At 52.6% G+C, this 20,379-nt stretch overlaps 1 protein-coding gene across 1 annotated transcript in view; it reads right to left on the bottom strand.

Moving 5' to 3' along the window:
* The window catches only part of PKD1 (polycystin 1, transient receptor potential channel interacting), a gene marked incomplete at both ends in the record, with an annotated part of 84,506 nt that overhangs the window by 18,561 nt on the left and 45,566 nt on the right, over window positions 1–20,379 (bottom strand). The window contains 15 exons of the mRNA XM_080618752.1: window positions 6–150; window positions 2,379–2,531; window positions 3,375–3,525; window positions 4,059–4,275; window positions 5,510–5,789; window positions 7,012–7,155; window positions 9,227–9,373; window positions 10,297–13,919; window positions 14,033–14,166; window positions 14,579–14,754; window positions 16,304–16,435; window positions 17,487–18,236; window positions 18,687–18,964; window positions 19,872–19,998; window positions 20,071–20,183. Coding sequence (XP_080474878.1) covers window positions 6–150; window positions 2,379–2,531; window positions 3,375–3,525; window positions 4,059–4,275; window positions 5,510–5,789; window positions 7,012–7,155; window positions 9,227–9,373; window positions 10,297–13,919; window positions 14,033–14,166; window positions 14,579–14,754; window positions 16,304–16,435; window positions 17,487–18,236; window positions 18,687–18,964; window positions 19,872–19,998; window positions 20,071–20,183 — 6,570 coding nt within the window. The remainder of the gene's footprint in view (window positions 1–5; window positions 151–2,378; window positions 2,532–3,374; window positions 3,526–4,058; window positions 4,276–5,509; window positions 5,790–7,011; window positions 7,156–9,226; window positions 9,374–10,296; window positions 13,920–14,032; window positions 14,167–14,578; window positions 14,755–16,303; window positions 16,436–17,486; window positions 18,237–18,686; window positions 18,965–19,871; window positions 19,999–20,070; window positions 20,184–20,379) is intronic.

The raw sequence follows: 20,379 nt of genomic DNA, 5'->3' as shown, positions 1-20,379 counted from the left end.
CTGACCTGTGATGTTGAGGATGTTGTCGGCGATGCCAGTCGGTGTCACGGTGCCCTGGGTGGTTTCCCCTTGCAGGATGGTCATCATGGTCTCCAGCTTGTTCAAGGTCCTTGTCAGGCAGGACTTGCAAACCAGTTCCTTGCTCACCACCTGCAAAAGGGAACACAGTCTGAGGCAGTGGGAACATCCCCGTGGAAGGATGAAGGCAAGTGCAGCTCCTCAGACCTGCAAAGACTTGAGCATGTTTGTTCAAACACCATTTGCACTCTGAAAGTCTCTTTCCAGCCCCAGGGAGGTGACTGCAGAGGCAATGGCTGCTCTGCTCACACTGAGAGATGTTATCATCAACAGTGTTGATCAACAAGTTGGATCGTTGGTGTCTCCAAGGCTCTTCCACCCACTTCCCCTCACATTCCAGGCAGGCACGTGGAAGTCTGATGGAGGATGCATTAGGGTTGGAAAGAGCAATAAAGGGCAGCATATTCATGTTCCCTGGAGTTCACTTGTAAGGACCAAGCACATCTCTTGCTGTTGCATCTCATGACCACCCCTCTGGAGCCACACACTGTATCTACAGAAATCAACCTGAAGGAGCTGGATGGGATCCCTCCATTCACTCTGCTATCTTTGATGGAATCAAGATTTAGCCCTCACTGAATCCACTTGAGTGTCCAAGTACTCCTGAAGGCTGTGGGAGGGATCCTGCCACTCAGGCGTGATGGATGTCCCTCCCTCTGCTCCCAGATGTGTCCAAGAAACAGAATGTTCTAGCCATGGCCTGGAGCTCCCAGCACTCTCGAGGCCTGGATGGGAGGGACTGAGGCAACACATGGAAGCTGTTACCATAACCCCGTTCCTTGCTTTTATTCATCTTTTTCTCTTTTAATCATCATAGGATTCAGACGTGATTCACCATATGTTTTGGTGGAGAATCAAAACAGCATCTGCAGGTCTAACATTCCCCCTTTTCTGCTTTTATTTGTAAGCTATGGGAAGTGAGGACATGCTGTTTAAATTGGAGTCGACCAGGCACAGTCAGGTATCAAAGAGGTGGGGACGAGAAAGGTTATGGGGAGGAATGACCCAAGAGGAGCTACTGCTTAGGAAGGAGAACTGACTAAGATTGAGATTCCTCTTTTCCCTTCCAGGATAAATTCATTCTGTTTTATCCTCTCCCCTGTAGGTACAATCAAATGAGTATCAGCACTGATTGACACTGCCACGGGAAATGTGTGAACCCCACAGCAGGCTCAGCCACTTGGGAAATTCCAGATTATTGTTTCTCTAAGCTTTTCATTCCAATCCAGAGCACAAACTAACCCTGCAACATCAGCTTTTCCCATGGAACAAAACCTCTATTTCTAGACCTGAGCTTCCACAGCGAGATCAGGTCGCGAGATGAGAGTACATAGGAGAGACAGACATGACCCAATCCCGCATGGGAATGGGATGTGCTGAACCCCAAGTCCCTGAACAAAGGTGAACAGAGAGAAGTGATTTTGAGGTTTACAGCCTTTGAAGCAGACAAAGGAGCAGCAGAACAGGGACTCTGTGGGTGGGATGCAGTAGTCTGTCCATCACTTCACTGACAGCCTGCTGCTGGGTGAGGTTGCTGACCTGGCTGGGGAGAAGCAGCGCAGCCAAGCCCAAGGGTGCCCGACTCCAGCCCTGAAAGCAAGGATTTGGGAGGAAGAGCATGCCAGAGAGGCCTGGCTGACCACCAAACCCCAGCATATTATATAACTGGGCTCTCTTCCCTTTGCCCATCTGACAAAACACAGAAAGCCACTCCTAAATCCACCAGGCAGCAGCCTCAGCACTGGGGAGCTGAAGCTGCGAGCTGGCTGGGGAACACAGTGCTTCCAGTCAGCCGTGGAGCAGATCAGTTTCTAATCTCATATGGTAGAAAGAGGGCTGGAAGGAACACCAGTCCTTGGCCCCGTCCCCTGGCTCAAGGCAGGTCCTGCTTGACTTGTGTTAATCCTGATGGGAGTCCAGCCTGTCCTCAGAGATTCTGTGGCTCCCCTAGCAACTTATTCCAGTGCCTCTCCAGTGTGTCAGGGCCTCTCCTACAGCCTCCATCTGCAGGTGAAGGGACCTACCTGCTAGCAAGCTGCCACTCCAGGACTGGGACCAGAGAAGCACACAGTCCTTAGGTGCTATCCTCCAGCACATGAATACAAGATCTTACCAGCGCCTGCTAGATTGATGGCACAGCAAGGAGTAGAGCTAACAGCACTTTGGACATCACCAGTGTGATGTGTGTCCTGTCCTCTGTGTGGTGTGCATGGGAGAGAAGCAGGGAAGCACGAGAGCTGAGGAGCATGCAAACAGCCCCTTGGAAGAGCAGAGGCTGGAGGTGGTGATGGGGAACATACCGTGCACTGTGCCAGGGCAGCTGAGATCTGCTGGATGTCATCAACTGTGTTCACGTTCAGCGAGTTCAGGGTCTCTGTGATGTTGTTGCGAGTCCAGGTCCGGAGTTCAAACTCATTCCCAGTCTCAGGTTCCAGAAGCATGGATCGCTCGTACTGGAGGGGATAAAAGCAGAGTGAGGACATGTATCAGATTGTTTCAGCTGATGCTGAGCTGTGCTTAAGTCTCCTCTTCCCCCCACTCTGCATCTCCCTGCTCTGCTCCTCCCAGAGGTGACCTAATGAGCTGGGTTTTCAGTAGAACTGCCTCAATTTCACTTGTGCTCTCCAAGCAATTATCTTAACAGCCTGGCACTTGACTGCTAAGTAGGACATCACTGGGCAGCCTGTATCCAGCTCAACGCAGGGGATCACCCCTGCCTGGTGTTTCCCTGCAGGCTCTTAGTGGGCAGGAAAAATGAGTATAGACTGAAATTCCTGCCCTGCACGTGGGCTCTACTTTATGTAGGAGAGAAAGTGAATGCTGCCAGGAGGATTAAGAGCTTTGTGTGCAGGCGGAAGGTCTTTCTAGCTGCACTAGCTCAGCACTCGGAACGAGCAGGGCTCCTTAGCACCCACAGCATCACAGGAGTTGGAGTGCAGTGGAGGTGTGACAGAGGTGGGGGATTGGGGCTGATTTCCATTTCTAAATCCAGTATTTAGGCTTGAGTTTGACATATCTGAATATGAGGGCAGAAAGCAGGGTGCATGGGAGACACCCAGGCCACTGCCTTCTCTAGGACCCCAGTTGTACTTTGCAGCCCCTCTGCTTTCCCTGGTCATCGTGTGTCTGGAGTTTGTTTCTGATGCACGGACACAGGTCCAGCCCAGCTCCCAGCATGCACGTACACTGGTTTACATGAAAAGCTGCAGCCTTAGTCATTTCCCTGCATCGCTGCACGAAATCTGGCCAAAGAACATCACTGGAGGCCTCTCTTTGGGCAGAGAGTGCTGCTTTACCTCATTTAAGATGGTGATGAGGGCCAGAGAGTACTCAATGACCTGCTGAGGGTCCCCTTGTTTCACTAAGCCCTGGAGCACAGTGTCAGTTTGATTGTAGAGCCAGTGGGAGAGGCTTGGAAAGCCCTCAGGTAAGCCGATTTCCATGGAGCTGCCAAGGGAAAGAGGCATTTGAGTTAAGGGCAAACCAAATAGGACTGGAGAAGGGGGCAGAATCTGCCCTTTAGCTGGGAGGAGCTACACTGCTTTGGGGGTCTAAGGAACAAATGGGACACAGATCCTCCTCCTGCAGGCACTGCAGGACTATGGGCTCTGGCCTGAGAGGATGGGACCACAGCTTGGTGCTGCCAACTCTCTTTTGAGGGCTCCTGATACAGAGGAGGTGGCGGAGCACAGAGCATAGAGATCTGAGAACGTGACACTGTGCCTTCAAAGCAAGGTGTCACCAGGGAATTATGGAGATGGTCAGGAAAGCAGTAACGTATGGGGAAGCCTCCCTGTTGTGTGATTCAACCCACAAGGGCTGGAATTCTCACTGCACTTCTGCTGAGCCCCCCCTCATCTTCCTGCTTCACCCAGGACCTGCTGAGCCCTGCAGGACAGGGACCCAGTGGCCAGGCCATGACCGTGATGCAGGAGCCTGGAGCTGCCGCATGAGCCCAGCCTCCGAGTGGTGGCTCTTACCGGTTGATGGCCACCACGGTCGCTCCCAGCTGGTCCTGGACAAGGACAGACACGGACACCATGAAGCCACTCTCATGGAAGCCGGGGGGCAGGAAGGCGCTGTGCTCGGCACGGCTGCCCTTGTACACGCAGAACTCGTGGTAGTGCCCGGCGCGGTGCCGAGACGCCATGAGGATGTACACCAGTGGTCCCTCTGCGTCCTCCGTGTCCCGCCAGCCTGCAAAACAAACCCACACGTGGGCTCTGAGAGGGGCAAGGAAGCCATCAGAGCTTCAGCTGTCCCTAGCAAGGGGTCCCTGCTCTGACACAGGGACAGGCTGTCCCTATAGTGAGGAGAGCTTGAGGACTCCACCAGGCTGCAGGGATGTCTTCAGGGCTTGCAATACAAAGCTCTGACCCTCTGAAGGTTTCTGATGTTCAGGGGTTTGGGTGCTGCCACGTTTAAAGGGATTTAAGAACGGTTTGTGACCAAAATGAAACGGGAATAACTCTGCTGGGGCTGGGAATGGCAGTGACCCAAGGGCAAACAGCCCTGCAAAGCTTGGCATAGGCAGAGGCTCAGCGCGGCCCTCAGGCACTTCAGCATCTAAGGAACAACTGAGTTCAAGGATAAAACCTGCACACAGGTTTCCTTGGAGCTCCCAGGAATTCTGGGGAGCCTTGTGGCAGTTGGGAAATGCACTGCATGTTGCCACTGAGCACCAGTGAAGGTGGACACAGACCGGTGGGTCTATATCCTGCACGGTTCACTTCAGCTTATAAACAACCTCTAAGAGCTCCAATTCCCACCACTCCAAAGAGACACTGATTTTCATTCACTGATTCCGGCATTCCTCTGGGCAGCTCAAAGCATACCAAAGCCACAACCTTATCATGCTGAACCCTCTTCTTCTCCCCCAGCTTAAGCCAGGCTTTGGTGAGCAGCCCTCCCAGCCCCAGCAGAACTGACCTTCTCTGCAGCGTGGCTTCCCAGCATCCGTGCACAGACAGCATTAATCTCTGACACCGATCATTTGGGGAAATCTGCTTTTCAGAGGCTCTTATGCCTTGGCCCAAGGCTACAGGATGTCAGCCAGGCCACTTCTCCAAAGCTAGACTCATTGGTGCTGTCTCTGCAGCTGGTTGAGAAGGTAACTGCCAAAGGGAGCATCCAGCCCCCATGGCAGAGGAGGCCCCAGTGCTCTGTCTTTTGACTCTACCCACATATGTGTGACTCAGTTTCAGGCACCTATCTTCTGTTTCCTGCACTGAAATACCAGTTTCTCCTGCAAGTACTGTCCTGGCCTGGATCTCACCATTCAGCTACATGAATTAGGAGCAAAAGAAGTGCCTGGCTGCTACCATGAGTTTTGGAACTCCATGATTTGGGCACACAAAGCTGCTTGTGGCCAAGCTTTGGGGATCAGAATGGGAAGCAGGGCTGGCAGGTACTGTGGGCTGTACGCTCTCACCTGCACACTCAAAGTGCACCTTTGCCATCAGTGCCTTGAGGGGTCCCTTGGGAGACAGCCGGCAGGATCCTCCGACCGGAGGCTGGTTCGGGAGCAGGTCGATGGAGGCGAATCCTTCCTCCCCCGTTGTGAGGTCAGTGATGTGAAGGGTGAAGGTATACCCCTCCCCATCCTTCAGTGCCCCTTGCCTCAGGACCAGGTTCATTCCTGTGTCACCAGTGGAGGTTGTCCTTTTGTCCAGGACGAGGGACTTGTTTTTAAAGCTGTGCGCTGCCCATCGCTGTCGGGATGAAGAGGCGAGAGACAGGAGAGGTTTTGTTTCAATCTGAACTTATGTCCTTAAAACGGTTTCAGCTTTGAGTCTCTTATAAAAAGCAACAGATTTCCAGCGGGAGCATCTGCCAAATTTGCAGTTGATAATTCAAGCTTTTACTCTTGTGCGCTACAGCAACAAGAACTGGAGCCCTTCCCAAACGTCTGGTGGGAATATTTCCACTGTGAGATCTACTTTAGTCTCTGGGATTACATCACCCTCTGACAAGAGGATTTCATAACAGTGAATACAAACCACAGGAAATCAATGAAGCGCTGGTGGAGGCTCCACGGGACCCCACGTTCTATGTGCCTGAAGCTGAACGTGTCCTGGGTGGTTGCTGTTAATAGCACAACCGTACAATTGCGATAACAAGAGGAACACTGAGATAGCCCGACCAGAAAATGCCACACAAGGACATGCTGGGAGCAATGCAGATGAGCTCTCACGACAGGAATCCCACTTCTGAGACCTGCCTCCTTCAACAGGTTGCAGAGATGCTGTGCAGTGGAATGGGGAAGTCCAGGAGGGCACAAGGGGCTTAGGGGGATCATAAGAGACTGAACAACCTCTGCTTGAGACACCAGAATAATTGGGAAAGATGCCAGGCAGCAGGAGAAGAAAACACTTTGCAGACTTATTCTAGGAAAAACTACTTTTGTGTGGGAAGGGACGGTCGCCCATGGGCTCGGCTTGAAAATGACCCAGCCCTTGGGTAGGAGGAGACACTGATGGAGGACTGACAGGCCATGAGTCCTGCAGCCACAACCCGGGGTGAAGGAAAGCTCTGGGCATCTCACAGGGGGCCAGTGCCTACAGGACATGGGGAACCTGCTCCACAGGCTCTCCTGGCCTCCTCAACGCCGCTGAGACACAGTGCACCACGCAGGAGCCCCATGTCACACCAGGCAAGCTCTGTGCTTTAAACTTCCAACCCTACAAGCCAGTCCTGCAGCCAGTTCCAGGGGCAGTGATGAAGAGACTGGTACCAGTCAGCCTTCATCCCCCAAGCCTGACCCAGCCACTGCATCTATGGTCAGAGATTGTTTCCCCTCCTTCTCTCTGTGGCAGTTTACATCTAGGACTGTATTTCTCACTTGGCTCTTTCCATCCTCTCCCTCCCTGACTCTCCCCCTATCCCTAAAGCCCACCACACTGAAGCAAAGACCAGCATTGCTAATGACTTTACCCCAAGCTTGGAGTCATTGTGACAGTTCTGGCATGTCCCCTCCAGGTAGACGTAGGAGCTCTTGCTAACTTCATAGACAGACTGAGCCTTGCAGGAAACACACTCCAGGGACACGATAGGGACTCCCCCTCTCTTGATGAATACCTGGGAAAGCAAAAGGCTCCATCAGAGATCTGAGAGAAAGATACAGGCATCTAACAGGCACATAGACATCCCAGCATCTGGGTCTGCAAGGAGGAATCGCTCTGCATCGGACTGACGGTGATTCTGGATTTCCTACATAATCCAGGTAATTCTGGATTTCCTTTATTTGCTCTTTTTAACATCATAAATCACTTCCAAAAAAGCCCCTTTGGAGCCCTGTGCTGAATTCCCAGCACAGGTCCTGCTCGTGGTGCCAATGGGGATGATGCTAACCAAAGCCCTTTACCGTACAGGACATCTCAAGACAAACGGGATCCAGGTTAGAGTCTGGGAAAGAGGAGCAGTGTAACAGGGAAAGGCTCCAACACAGCACAGACCAAACATCTGGTGAGCATCTGCCCTGGGGATGTGACTGCACCTCTGCTTTGCCTTCTGTGGGCTCAACTCTTGGTCCTGCCTCTGCAGCTGTGGACCCGGGGCTGTGGGTCCTGTCCTCCACTCAAAAGGTTGATAAATGGGAAGTGTTTATGGTCCAGAGTAAGAGAAGGCTGAGGGTGAGCCAGAGCCGACTGAGGATGTGCTGCCCTGTGCATAGCAGCACGGTCCCGCTGTTTCCATCCCTGCTCCCATCCACACAGCTCACGCTAGAACCACTTGCCATGTTTCAGAACCTGACCCTTGGGCTCTCATTCATCATTTCTGACAGTACCCATATCCCTGAGAGACAGGAATGATGATCAAAATAGGCAGGACACAGTTCCCACTGCACATCCAAGGCACTTTGCCCAGCGGCTTGGAAGAACCACGTTTCCCAGAGAGTGCCATGTCATTCCAGGCTTTTAGCTCTAAGCTGCACATCTCAAGATGTCCACACGCCTCCCCGGCAAAGCACCCAGGGGAGCTTTAGAAGCACTGGTGGGTCAGACACAATGGCTCTGACCCCTGCACTTTGTCTGAATTCCCTTAATCCCCCAGGAAAAGGGATTGTCCAGCATTGGACCGAGCCCTCTGCCCTGGCATAATGAATCCACTGCATTCAAAGACAGACAGCAATGAAGACATTGTTTAACATGGCAGACTTTTAGAACAGGATAAATATTCCCAAGCCCTGCGCCGGAGCACAGTGAAGCTCCATTCATTCCTACAGGATTTGCAAACTTCCTGCGCCACTGGCCTGCTTGTTTTGCGCTCCTGCATGGAAACCAGATAGTACGGAATGTCCTTGACAGACTCTCAATTCCCGTCATCCTGCAGCCCTGGTTTAAAACCCAGGCAGTAAGAGTTTCCACTTCCAGCCTAACTACAGCTCCAATTGCCAAACACACCACGATGAATGTTTCTGACATAAACCATAACTGCTGCCGGGCTGCAGATGCATTCAGCAGCAGGCCTAATCTGACACAAACAACATGCACTTCAAAAGAGCCTGCCTTAAAGCCTAAATGAGAGAAGGGAGGAGCTGCTCAAGGTAAAAGGAAGCAGCAGCTCTTAGGAAGCTCTCACTGGGCGAAAGAGCCTGGTGCTGTGGCATGGGAAGAGCCCAGGGCTGCACCCAGAAGAGCTACTGACCACAGGCTCCTTCACTCTCCTCCTACAGCAGATCTGTGGCCACACCATTCAGACCATTCAGGATTGGTCCCTAATGCACCCTCTGCACAGAGACTGACACAAGGTCTAAAGGAAGGAAGAAACTCAAAGGACTTGGCAGGAAGAGCAAAAAGCGCTGCCCAGAGCAGCGTAAGATGAATGTATCACAGAAACACCAATGTCTGCTCCTGCCAGTGACCTGGGTGAGATCATTTATGGAGCCCCAGCGATGCCCTAAACCCTGCTCTCAGGTGCTGGGAGGTGCAGGAGGCAGCAGCAGCTTCCACACCCCCAGTTAAAGGGTGCTAGCTCTCGGATGGCAATGGGGATGCAGGCCAGGGAGTCAGTTGTGGCTGGACACGGTCCCAAGCCAGCAGCACTCTCCTCTAGGAACTTCCCTAGGAAAAGGGCCATGGACTTCCAGCTCCTGTGTCCAGCAACAGGCACACAAGGACAGGCAGGGACCGTTGCCTGGGGTACGTACGGTTTGATTCGTTGCCTCGGGGCTCATCCCCTCCTTCCTGACGGTGAGGTCGAACGTATACTCCACATCTGCTTCTAATGCAGCTTTGGAAATGGTGACAATTCCTTCCTTGGCACTGAAATTCAGAGAGCACCCTGCAGCCGAGCTCTGCTTGCAAGGAGAAAAGAACTTTCAAACCCTCCTTGGTACGGGTGACCAGCGGGTTAGTCCACAGCCAAAGCATGCAGGTCCACACAACGTCACGCTTACGGATCTTACTGTGCAATGCCACCACTGGGGTGGCAGGAACAGGGCGGTGTGTGGACACCGAAGCACAGTATCCTGTTGCTCAGGTTAGTTAGTCCTGGAACACTGTATTTCACCTGAGCTTCACATTCTTACTTTACAAAAGATAATTCATCATTAAATAGCTTATAAATATTCCCAATCAACACAAGAAGCTCACATTGAACTCCAAAGTCTGACCCAGACACACTCCACATCCATTCTGAGGTCAAGATAGAAAACAGTGACTTTTTACAGGCAAAAAAATCTCACATTCAATCATAAATGCTCCTTCTAAGAATATGGGTAAGAATACGAAGGGCAGTTCTGCCTTGTCCTTCTACCACGGTAGGGTCAGACCACAAGGACAGTGACCTGCTTGTGATCACAGTGGCCACAACTTGTGGTCACTTGACTCCTCCAGAGTCTCCTCCAGAGAGAGACATTTAACCATTAACGGGAGAGGAACCAGAGCCCTCAGTCCCTGGGCTGCAATCAGCAGCTCTCTAATTCCTTCAGGTCATGGAAGCAGCTGCACTGAACCCATGAACCAGAGGCCAAGTACAAGGCCAGCACTGGACTGCAGCAGGATGCTCTGCACTGCTCCTCACAGCAACTCTGGTACCGTCATCCTGAGCTGAGAATTGGGAAACCTCTGCAACCCTCCTTCTGGAGCAGCTTTATTAAAGATGCTCACAAAGCCTCCCTCGACACCATTTCAACTCAGACCCATGTTCATAGAGGAGCTGATGTGCAGATGGAGCTCCCAAATGACCAGCTTTCTGATTGTGCAAAACTGCTCTTACCTTGGAGGAGTAGGTACAAGACCAGTCATATAACAACGGGGTCTGTTCACCATCATCCAAGTTCGGGTCATAGGACTTCTCCCCATCCAAGATTAAGTCCTGAGTGTTGGACCATACACGGTATGACCCTCCATCAATGATGGGGACCAGCTTACTTGGTATCACAGTGACATTGGCAAAGATGCTTTTGGACAGGGGGGTATCTCCAAAGGAGACAATAAAGATGAAGCAATAGTTCCCGACTTGCAGGGCAAGCTTTGGTATTACGAGCTGGGGCCTGTTCACATCAACGTTTGGCAGATGGATCCTGCTGGAGTCATCCAGGTTCAGGCAGCTGGGTGCTCTGTAGATCTCCCATAGGTGCTCTGTCTGGTACTTGATGCATCCACGGAGGTCAATCTGTGCCTCCAGGTAGTTCCTCTGGGACCGCTTCATGATGACTTGGGGGGGCAAGGCCAACTCCACCTCTGGCTCCTCACACTCCAGCACTTTGACAGTGACAGTGAGCTGGGCTATGAAGAAGCTGATGAGATTGGTGGCATTCACCTCCACCAGGTAATCCCCAGGGCTCAGGTAAGAATAGTTGGCCACTGCAACCCTGGTTATTTGAGTGGAAGAGCCATCCCCAAAGGTCCACAAGAACTCAACACTCCTGCTGCTGGGCACCACGACTGCTTCAAACAGTGCTGTCCTGTTGACAAAGGCATTGGAGGCAGTGAGGAAGACTTGGACTATCGGGTCTTGGACCTGGATGGTTCTGGTGACATTGATAGCTCCCAAGTCATTGAAGGCACTGAGGTGAATCTCGAGCAGCCCTGCAGCTTCTGGAGTGTAGGAAACTCTTTCTCCTGCCATGCTGACCACGGATCGACCTTGCTCCTTCCACAGGGAGAACTGCCAGGAGAAGGACACGCGGGAGCCGCTGCCCACCTGGGCACTGAAGCTCTTCTCCGTGCCTGTGGCTATGCCTTGCTCACAGCAGTTGAGGAGCCTGACATCACGGATGGCCTCCAGGACGGAGATGAGCACCTGGGCATGTGCGATGCTGATCTGGTTCTGCACCGTCACCGTCACCAAGTAATCGCCGCTCTTAGTGAACTCGTGAGTGTACTTGGATCCGTTGAGCACCACGGAGTAGTCCCCGCTTATGCTCACCAAGTAACTCACCGAGGTACCCGACGACATCCTGATCACAAAGGTGACCTGTTCCCCTGGCTCCACCACCTTCTTGCTGGCAAGGATTTCCAGGCCTTGGATCCTGTCCTGCACTGAGATATTCCTGCTGGCCAGAGCCCAGCTCACATCGTTGGATGCATTCAGATAGACTGTGTAAAACCCTGCTGTGGGGAACGTGACAGCCACGGACTGGCCACTCAAGGTGCCGTTTGGTACCTCCCAGAGCCAGGTCACTTCAGTCCCTTTCTGCAGCTCCCCCTCAAAGACCACTGTGGAGCCTGATGAGACGTATCTGCAGTCCAGTTCTGCAGTCCCTATGCTCAGCCCCTCTATGACTTCCTCTACACAGATATAAACTGTTGCATTGGTTGAATTCAGCTTGTTTTCTGCTCCAACAACCACCTCTATCATTCCAGGGCTTTGGAAAGAGTGTATAATAAAGGGTTCAGAGGTAACAGGAGAGAAGCCATCCTCTAGGTACCAAACATACGTGATGCCAGTGCCACTGGTTAAGGTGGTACTTATGTTAACAGAAGCATTGATAGCCACTGGGTTGGGGAAGGCATAAGGCTTTAGAAGACCGATGCTTTCAATGAACTCCAGTGTCCTGTTAGCAGTTGCACATCCCAGCATGTTGGTGGCTTTCAGATAGACCGTGTAGTTTCCAGCTTCGAGGATGCTCAAGGAGAAGGTTTTCCCAGCAAAGGTCTGCACAGCAGTGCCATCCCTTTGGGCCACCCAGCTGTAAGAGATGTTGGTTCCCTCTCTCACCACTGCCTGCAAATGGAGTGTTCTGTTAGTTGGGAAATAGATGTCCTCCACCAGGTCATTGCTCATCACCTGCAGGCCTTCAATCTGCTCCAGAACATAGACATAGATGCTGTCCTGCAATGAACTGATCTTGTTTTCTGCTGTCACAATGACATTGAATGTGCCCACGGACCGGAACGTGTAGGATATTGTGGAGGAGCCCTGGATGGGAGTGCAGCGATCACACAGGATCCATGAGTAGCGGATGGCAGTGCCAGCTACAAGCGTAGCCACAAAACTCACCGAGCCATTCAGTGGCACCACTGTCCTGCTGGCATTGATGGTCAGCCCCTGCAGCCGCCGCTTCACTGTGACCTCCACGGTGGTCTCATTAAAGCTCACCTCATTCCTGCCCATCACACTAATAGTGTAATGGCCTGTGTTGTTGTAGGAGTGGGTAGCAACCTGCCCAGGCTGGGTAGTGCCATCTCCAAAGTCCCAGCAGTAGCTCACTTTGGTTCCATTCATGCTGGCAGAGAACAGGTAGATCTGGTTCAGCTCCAAAACGCTTGTCCCGTTATATTCAATCTTTGCTACCCCAACTGGCTCCTGGACTTCCACAAATGCGGTGTCGTTGTTGAAAGAGACATTGTTGGAGACAGTCACGGTGACCAGGAAGACCCCTGTGTTCTTGTAGGTGTAGGTCACCTCAGTCCCACTCGACCTAGTGGACTCATTGTTCCCGAAATCCCAGCGGTAGCGGTACTGGTACAGAGGCACAGCACTGACCTGGAAGCTGCTCTCTTCCCCAAGCCTCACAAACTGCTTGGAAGGGAGAAGGGTGACATTGACTATCTCTGGCTCCACACAGACGCTGGTGAAATAGTGAGCCTTGTTAAAGCTGCTTGAGAGAGTCAGCGAGAGGGGGAAGGTCCCACTGCGGGTGAAGTTGTGCATCACCACGGGGTCCCCTCTGATTGTCACATTGGAGGAGCCGTCTCCAAAAGTCCAGTCAAAGATGTATTCCTCAGGACTGCCCGTCACGTAGGCAGTGAGCTGCACATCCGGCTGCTCCAGGATGCAAGAAGCAGGCTCTATTTTGAGCACTTCCAGGACAAATATCCGAACGGGCACGCTTTGGGAGACAGAGTTCACAGGATTCACAGCGGTCACATTCACCGTGCAGTTGATGTCCTTTATGTACACGTGTTCCACCACCGGCACCTGGGTCCTCAGCACCGTCCCGTCCCCCATGTCGAATATCCAGGTGATGCTGTCCCCTGTCTGCACCGAGGCGTTGAGGGTCACGGATGCTCCCAGCTCTGCTGCCTCATCTGCAGAAACCTGGAGCCCCGTTATCTCCTCAAACACTTGGTAGCACTCAACCGTCTCCACGCTGCTTATGGTGTTGTTGGCTGTCACGCTGACGTTGTACACCCCTCTCCTGGGGTAGCTGTATGTCACTGTGGACTGACTGTCTGTGAACAGTGAGAAGCCATCCCCGAAGTCCCAGGTGTACAGGACACCGTAAGGAGATGGCAATGGGTCAGCCCTGAAGGTGACCGGGCGGCTCACAACTAGAACATCCTCCTCTGCTTCCATCTTCACATCAACCAGGTAACTGTGGACATGCACTGGGGTCAAGTGGGTGAGGTTCTCAAACTGGTTTGACACAAGAACCACCAGGGCATATTCTCCTGCATTGGGAAAGAGCAGGAAAAGACCAGTCGTGAGGACATGCTTGCGCAACAGCTTCTGGCCCAAAAATGCCTGAGCCCCTTCTTCCTCCCAAGAACCATCCTGAGCATACCTGGGTCTTGGTAGACGTGTGAAACATTGTGCTCCAGTACAACCTCATGGACACTGCGATCAGGAACAAGGAAAGATTTGTTGTAGGGAGGTTTGAACAGGTATGTCTCCTGCATGCCATCTCCAAAATCCCACCTGGAGAAACACGCAAACCACGTTACACTGCACAACAGGAGAAGCATGGAGGAAATCCCAGAGGAACCCTGGCCTGGCCTAGGGCTGTCTTGCAGGCTCAGGGCTGGGGTTTCCAGAGAAAACATAGGAAGCATAATGTCAAGTATCAAAGCGGGAGCTGTGGAATTGTCACCGTGAGAGGAGAACAAGCACTGGTAAGAAGAGGAGGAACCCGATATTAAAGCAGCGTTGCAACCCTTTGAAAGAAAAGCATTTCAGCCTGAACTCTAGGTCCCAGCCAGTGTGACTGAACCCCACTTGCAAATCAACTGGACAGAGCAGAGAAATGGGCCCTGGGAAGAGAAGGAGTAAGGTAAGACTGGTAAGAGTGCACAGCAAGACCCTGAGTTTGGGCAACTTGCAAAGGACTCACAGGAACATAGCATCCACAGCTGAATCAACCTGAACTCTTGCTGTAAGCTCCACAGTGCTGTTCTGAGGCAGGACCGGCAGGACACCCAGCACCGTCAGGTTCTTCATCTTATTCATCATCTCCACAGTGACATTGTAATTGACTGTGAAGTTACTGACGTGGTTGGAGGCGGTGAGCTGGGGAGGACAGTGGGACAAAGAATGCATCTGGGGTCACCTTGCTGTGCTGCCCTCTCCTGAGAGTGGCGCTTCACTGCGCTGAGGGGGTCCCACCAGGCAGGCGAGCAGCTAAGGTCAGAGAAGAGCAGCCTCAATGGCACTGGAAAGCAGCATAGACTGGAAAGTCATCTACCTGGTGAAGCCACCTCTTGCTGGAACCACCACATCTTCACCCCTAAAGCCAGTTCAAGGAAGGACTGGCAGAGGACCAAGGGAAGAGCTCATCCTGAGACTCCTCTGGCTCTGAACACACCAGTTACCCTTTTGCCTGCTCCACACTGTCTCCAGCTGCAAAGCCCAGGCACTTGCTGGCACCAAGGGGACAACAGCCACCCGGCTTCCTTAGGACAGTGGCAGATGAGTGGCTCCAAGCACACAGTGGGGTTGGGAGAGCCTCCTAAAACCAAGCCAAGGGCAGCTCCAGCAGCCTGGGTGCAGTGGGCACAGAGAGGGAGAGCAAAGTTGGGTAAAGGAGGGGAAAGGAGGCAAGAGTCTGAAGAGACGAGACAGAAATAAAGCAGGATCCTCAAGATTATCTAGGCTTGTATCACTGACATGGTACCTAATGATGAAGCATCTCATCACCTCCTCACCTGCAGGAGAGCTGAGCTGCTGACAGAAGGGATCCTTCACACCCAGTTGAACAGAGACCTCCCACCCCAGCAAATAACAGGAGTTTGTGTCTAGGCTCTGTGGGTCTCTTATACCGAACGCAGTGGACTCCAGACTAACGCCACCCTCTCAGCTCTGTAAGTGGAAGCAATCCAGGCTGTCAGCACAGGCCTTCACCCAGCAAATCAGTGCTGCCCAGCAGTGTGCTGCACCAAGCGAGTTAGTGGCAGCATGCCCTCGAGCTGGGCTGGCTCTCTGCAGGAAGCCAGCAGTTACCCTGCAAAGGGGCCAAGCAGCCTAGAGCCAGACCAGGGCTCTGCAGGGCAGAACAGGGCACGACACAGAAAGATGTTCTGGCCAGAGATACTGTTCCATAAGAGACACCTCCCTCTGCCCAGCCTCTCTGCTCGATCCTTCTTCTGGGGTCATGACAAAACCCAAGCTCCAGTCTGCACCAGTAGAAAGAGAACAGGACACAGACCAGATGAGCTTGGGGCAGAAGCTCTGGCCTGCCTGTGAAAGCCTCATGCTTGCATCCTGCCTCTGCCTGGTTCTGAATCCACATCTCCTGCCTGCCAAAGCAGTGGCCAGCACCCTGCAGTGGGGCTCCCTGCCTCATTCCTGCGGGATGAGTAAGGGCAGACACTCCGTGAACAGAGAGAAAACATGGAGCAAAGAGGAGAAAGCAAAGACAAGGAAGGCAGGGAAGTCAGCTGTAATGGAAGAACAGGAAGAAACTGTGCAAGAGCAGCTCAGTGAGAAGCAGCAGACAAGCTCATTAAGTGCATAGTGAAAACCTCAACTCTGCCTTCTCTCCCTGCTTTTCCTGCTTAGTTTGTGGGATGAGATGGAAACCCAGGCTTGCAGTGGTACAATGGGAAAGGCCTTGGCTTACCGAAAGCTTGTACACAGCTGGGCTTTGGTAGATAACGTTGAAGACAATATTGTAAAAAGTGAAAGATGGTTTATCATCTACTGTCCATCGGAAAGTCACATCTGAGCCAGCTTCCATCACTGGGATGTAGCTCTGAAAGGCAGGAGAACATTTCACACTAGTGCAAGAGAACAGCAGGCACAGTGCTCCCCGGGAGATCTCCAGCTGAACTGGAGAGGGAGCAGGGCCAGGCTGGGAGGCATCACACGCTGCAGGACAGGACGCTCAGAGCATGCCACAGAGGTGCCAGATCATCTGTGCCTTGTTGCTGGTAGAAAAATGCAGCCCCTGACTCCATAAATCAACAGCAGAGCAGGGAGTAGACCCCATGCTGCCTGTCCCCCTCCCTAGGGCTCTGCTCTTGTGATCAAGTCTCTCTCTTGCTGTCTAAAACCCTTCTGATAGCTTTGCAGAAACAACTCAGCTTTAGCTACACCTCTGAGCTGAGTCTCTGACCCCTGTCCACAACCCAAAGTCTGTAACGCCCTGCACTGGACAGGGTAGGCTCCCTCCTCACTCCTACAGTGCCTCCTGAGCAGACCGTGTAGCCAGGAAGGGTGAGACCAACAGGCATTGCAGGCACAGGGTTCTGCCAGAAGCAGCCAGAGCTTGAGCAGAGCATTTCACAGACACCCACGGGCAGTTCCTGCTCAGGTTCCGAGGGCTTGGCTGTAGCTCTGGGGACAGGGGACTGGAGGAAAACAGCCTGCAAACACCAGAGTAACCCCAGGACTTGGATGGATGGATGAAACATTCTTACAGCTTCAGCCAACTGATGTGAGGATTTAGTAGAGCGAATCTAAAGGAGTAACTGCCTTGACAGGACAGAAGCAGTTAAATGCTGGTCCTTCAGAATGTCTCTGGTTTTCCATGGAACTGGAAAGCCAGTGTCCCCCTTGCAGGAGGCACTTACCTCTGAGGGAATTCAACCTACTTCCTGTTGGAAAGCACCAGTGCTTTCAGCCACATGCCCCTGTCTGCAGCAGCGCTGTCTGCATGGCCTGGGAGCGGTGCTTAGCAGCAAGCAGTGCTACACCCCACCAGTGTGGAGCTGAGCCCCAACCTCCTTGTGAGCCACACACCCCCTTAGTGCCAAGGGCTAAAACCACTGCTGAGGGATGAAACAAGAGCAGTAAGCACTCACCACTCGTGTGTTTAGCAGGACTCTGCTCTCAGGGTCAGGGGTGGCCCGCAGCCCGCGGATGGGCTCCTCCACTTTCACTGTGACAGTGATGTTCTGGATGCTCACGGCGTTCTCTGCCACGAGCACGTGGGTGCTCACCCCTTCCCTGAGGCTGCTCAGGCTGACCACAGCAAACCAGGTATCGTTGTTCTCCCGGGCACACTCTGCTGTGAGTGGGGCAAGAGCCGCCGGGCAGGACCCCTCGAAGGGGAAGGTGCGGTTGTCTCCCAGCCAGCTCGCTGTGGCGTTCACCCCTGAGGAGAGCTTGATGAGCAGGGTGGTGTGGTTGGATGGCAGGTAGACCCTGCCACCTTGAGGAGCAGGGTGGATGACACGCAGGCCTGACACCGTGGAAGTCACCCAGAAACTGCAGGACACGTTGGTGCTGAAGACCCCGTTGTCCACGTTGGCTCTGACCGTGTAGCGACCGGGATGCTCCAGCCCCGTGTTGTGGGGGCTGATCACTGGGACCAGTTGTTCCTCTGCGTAGTAAACACGGAGTGAGCAAACAGTGTTGTTTATCCAGGAGGCACCAAAGAAGCCATCAGCCAGGCCAGGCTCCCACTCTGAAGAGTTCATGCTTAAGACATTGGTTCTGTAAGGGGATGTGGTACTCGGCTGGCACTGGAGCAGTGAGCCCAAGCCCGCACTGTGTTGGAGACTGAAGACATCCTCAGCCTTGACAAAGATATTTTCTTTCCTGAATGTGACCTGCGGAGAGAGGAGACATTTTGGATTAAAGCTTCAAGTTCAGAGCACTCAGCACCCAACTCCTGCCTGGGCAAGGCAGCTGGATTTACTGCCAACTGGAAAGCCACAGATCCAGCCACAGCATGGGGAGACATGTCACCACTCTGCTCTCCCCAGCCCCTCTGAGTCAAATGTGCTAGCACAGAAGCCAGCTTTCTGCTCTATCTTCACTGCTTAAGTGCAATGGGAATGGCTGCCCAGCCTTTTGAGCAACTGGGCTATTGCAACAGGTTCCTGCAGGGAGCCCGTGGCTTGCAGTTGGTGGCATGTGTGACACTGGGCAAGTCATTTCATTTCAATGGACTTCAGTATCTCCATCTGCAACCTGGGACCAATCATTTATTCACCCAGAGCACTCAGGAGAGAACTGCCCCTCCTACTCACTGGTTACAACAGCTAGTAACCACTGACCAGATACTGAGAAGAAGGGCCGGCTGGGATCGTAAAGAGGAATTCCTTGATGAGTTCATAGCTGAGCTGGCTGTCATTGTGCAGAGGGGAGAGGGGGGGACGGGTGCTGGCAAGAGAACCGTTGGCACACTGGGTCTCGTTGCAGCAGTCGTTCAATGAGGAGCACAGATTAGTCAAATGGCACCACTGGAAGCCAGGAGGACATTCCAACAGCGTCCAGTTCCCATCGTCCTGAGCCACGTGGAATGGTTCTGTGGCATTTCTTTCCTCCTGGTAGTCTGGAAGAAGTGACAGGGAAAGCAAGGATCACCATTCTGACCAGTAACACTTCTCCTTGCTCCAAATTTACCGTTTCCCACTTAGACCTTGGCTCCACTCTTAGGACAAGCTGCAACTGCAACACATCCTGCTGCTCCACAAGACCAGGGCCCTGTTTTACTGGAAACCTTCACAAAGGCACGAAGACCATTAATAACAAAGTCTCCTTTCCAGTGAGAACACAGCAATTTGCAGTCTAAAAGAGATCTGTGCTCCAGACAAAGTGAGTCCAGAGCTGGCTTTGACACTGAAAACACATTAAGCAACTTCTCTTAAGTTAATGGTTTCATGTCAAAAGTATCCCTTCAGTGTCAAAAAATATCCTTTTGTAACCAGCCAACCCTATGGCTACAGCAAACATTCTGCTGCGAAGTTAACTGCCAAAACTGTGACTATGGAGCTGTTGTACAAGGAATGAAAAGCTTATTACATTATCTCATCCATCGGGAAGAAACAGGCTCAGGAAAATGTTCTTCCTTGTTGACCTGTGGGGCCAGATGGACCAGAACACATTCCCGTTTGACACGTGATGTCTTCCCAAAGTATTCAAGTACAGCTCAGAAGATCAATTCACTTCCACACATTCCTTACGCTCCTACTTTCTTCATGCATTGAGACAGGTTTCTCCCTCTTATTAATTTCTCCAGGACAATCACTTCTCCAAGGCAACCTCTGGCTGTTCACCCCGACCAGCAGGTTTTGCACTTGAGTCTCCTCAAGAAATAGAACCAAATGTCTGAGGCTTCAAGGCTTCAAAGCTTCTGCTTTGAAAACAGAGGGCCACAAGAAGGCCACATACATTGTTTGACATGGCCCTGGTGAAGCTGGCTCGCACAACACCCCAGGCATCGAGAGGAGATGTCTCACCTTCTCCATCTATCGGTCTGTGCACCTGGAACCTCACTTGAACGGGCTGATGCAGCTCCTGTGTCACAAACTCCAGGGCAGTCAAATATCCCTCGTGCCTGAACGCCAGCTCAGGGAACACCATCACCTGCAAGACAAACACAGCTCTCAGCCTCCTGCATCTCCCTGGGCAGCAGCAGGACGAGCAAACCCTTCTCACCTCCAGAGCTTGCCATGGAGCTGACGGCGCATCTTCGGTCACGCTCCTCACTGCCTCGTGCGTGTCAAACACAGGGGCTCCCACAAAGAAGTTTTCGGCATTTAAGAGAACTCCTGTTTACAAAGGAAACGTGTGAGCAAAGCATCGAGACTCAGCAAGGCCTGAAGCTGCTCCCCCAACCCCGCTCCAGCTGGAGCAGGGCTCGGAGCACTCAGGAATGCTGCAGTCCTGTAGTTTCCTTCTGCCTCTTTCAGGTGCCTTGGTTTCTTTCTCATCCTGCACAAGCAACGTTTGCATTTGCACTACTCA

This window comes from Psittacula echo (assembly GCF_963264785.1).
Source record: "Psittacula echo genome assembly, chromosome: 5".
Classification (NCBI taxonomy): Eukaryota; Metazoa; Chordata; class Aves; order Psittaciformes; family Psittacidae; genus Psittacula; species Psittacula echo.
The sequence above is the reverse complement of the archived record's forward strand: the minus strand, read 5'-3'. Positions and strand labels throughout refer to the sequence as shown.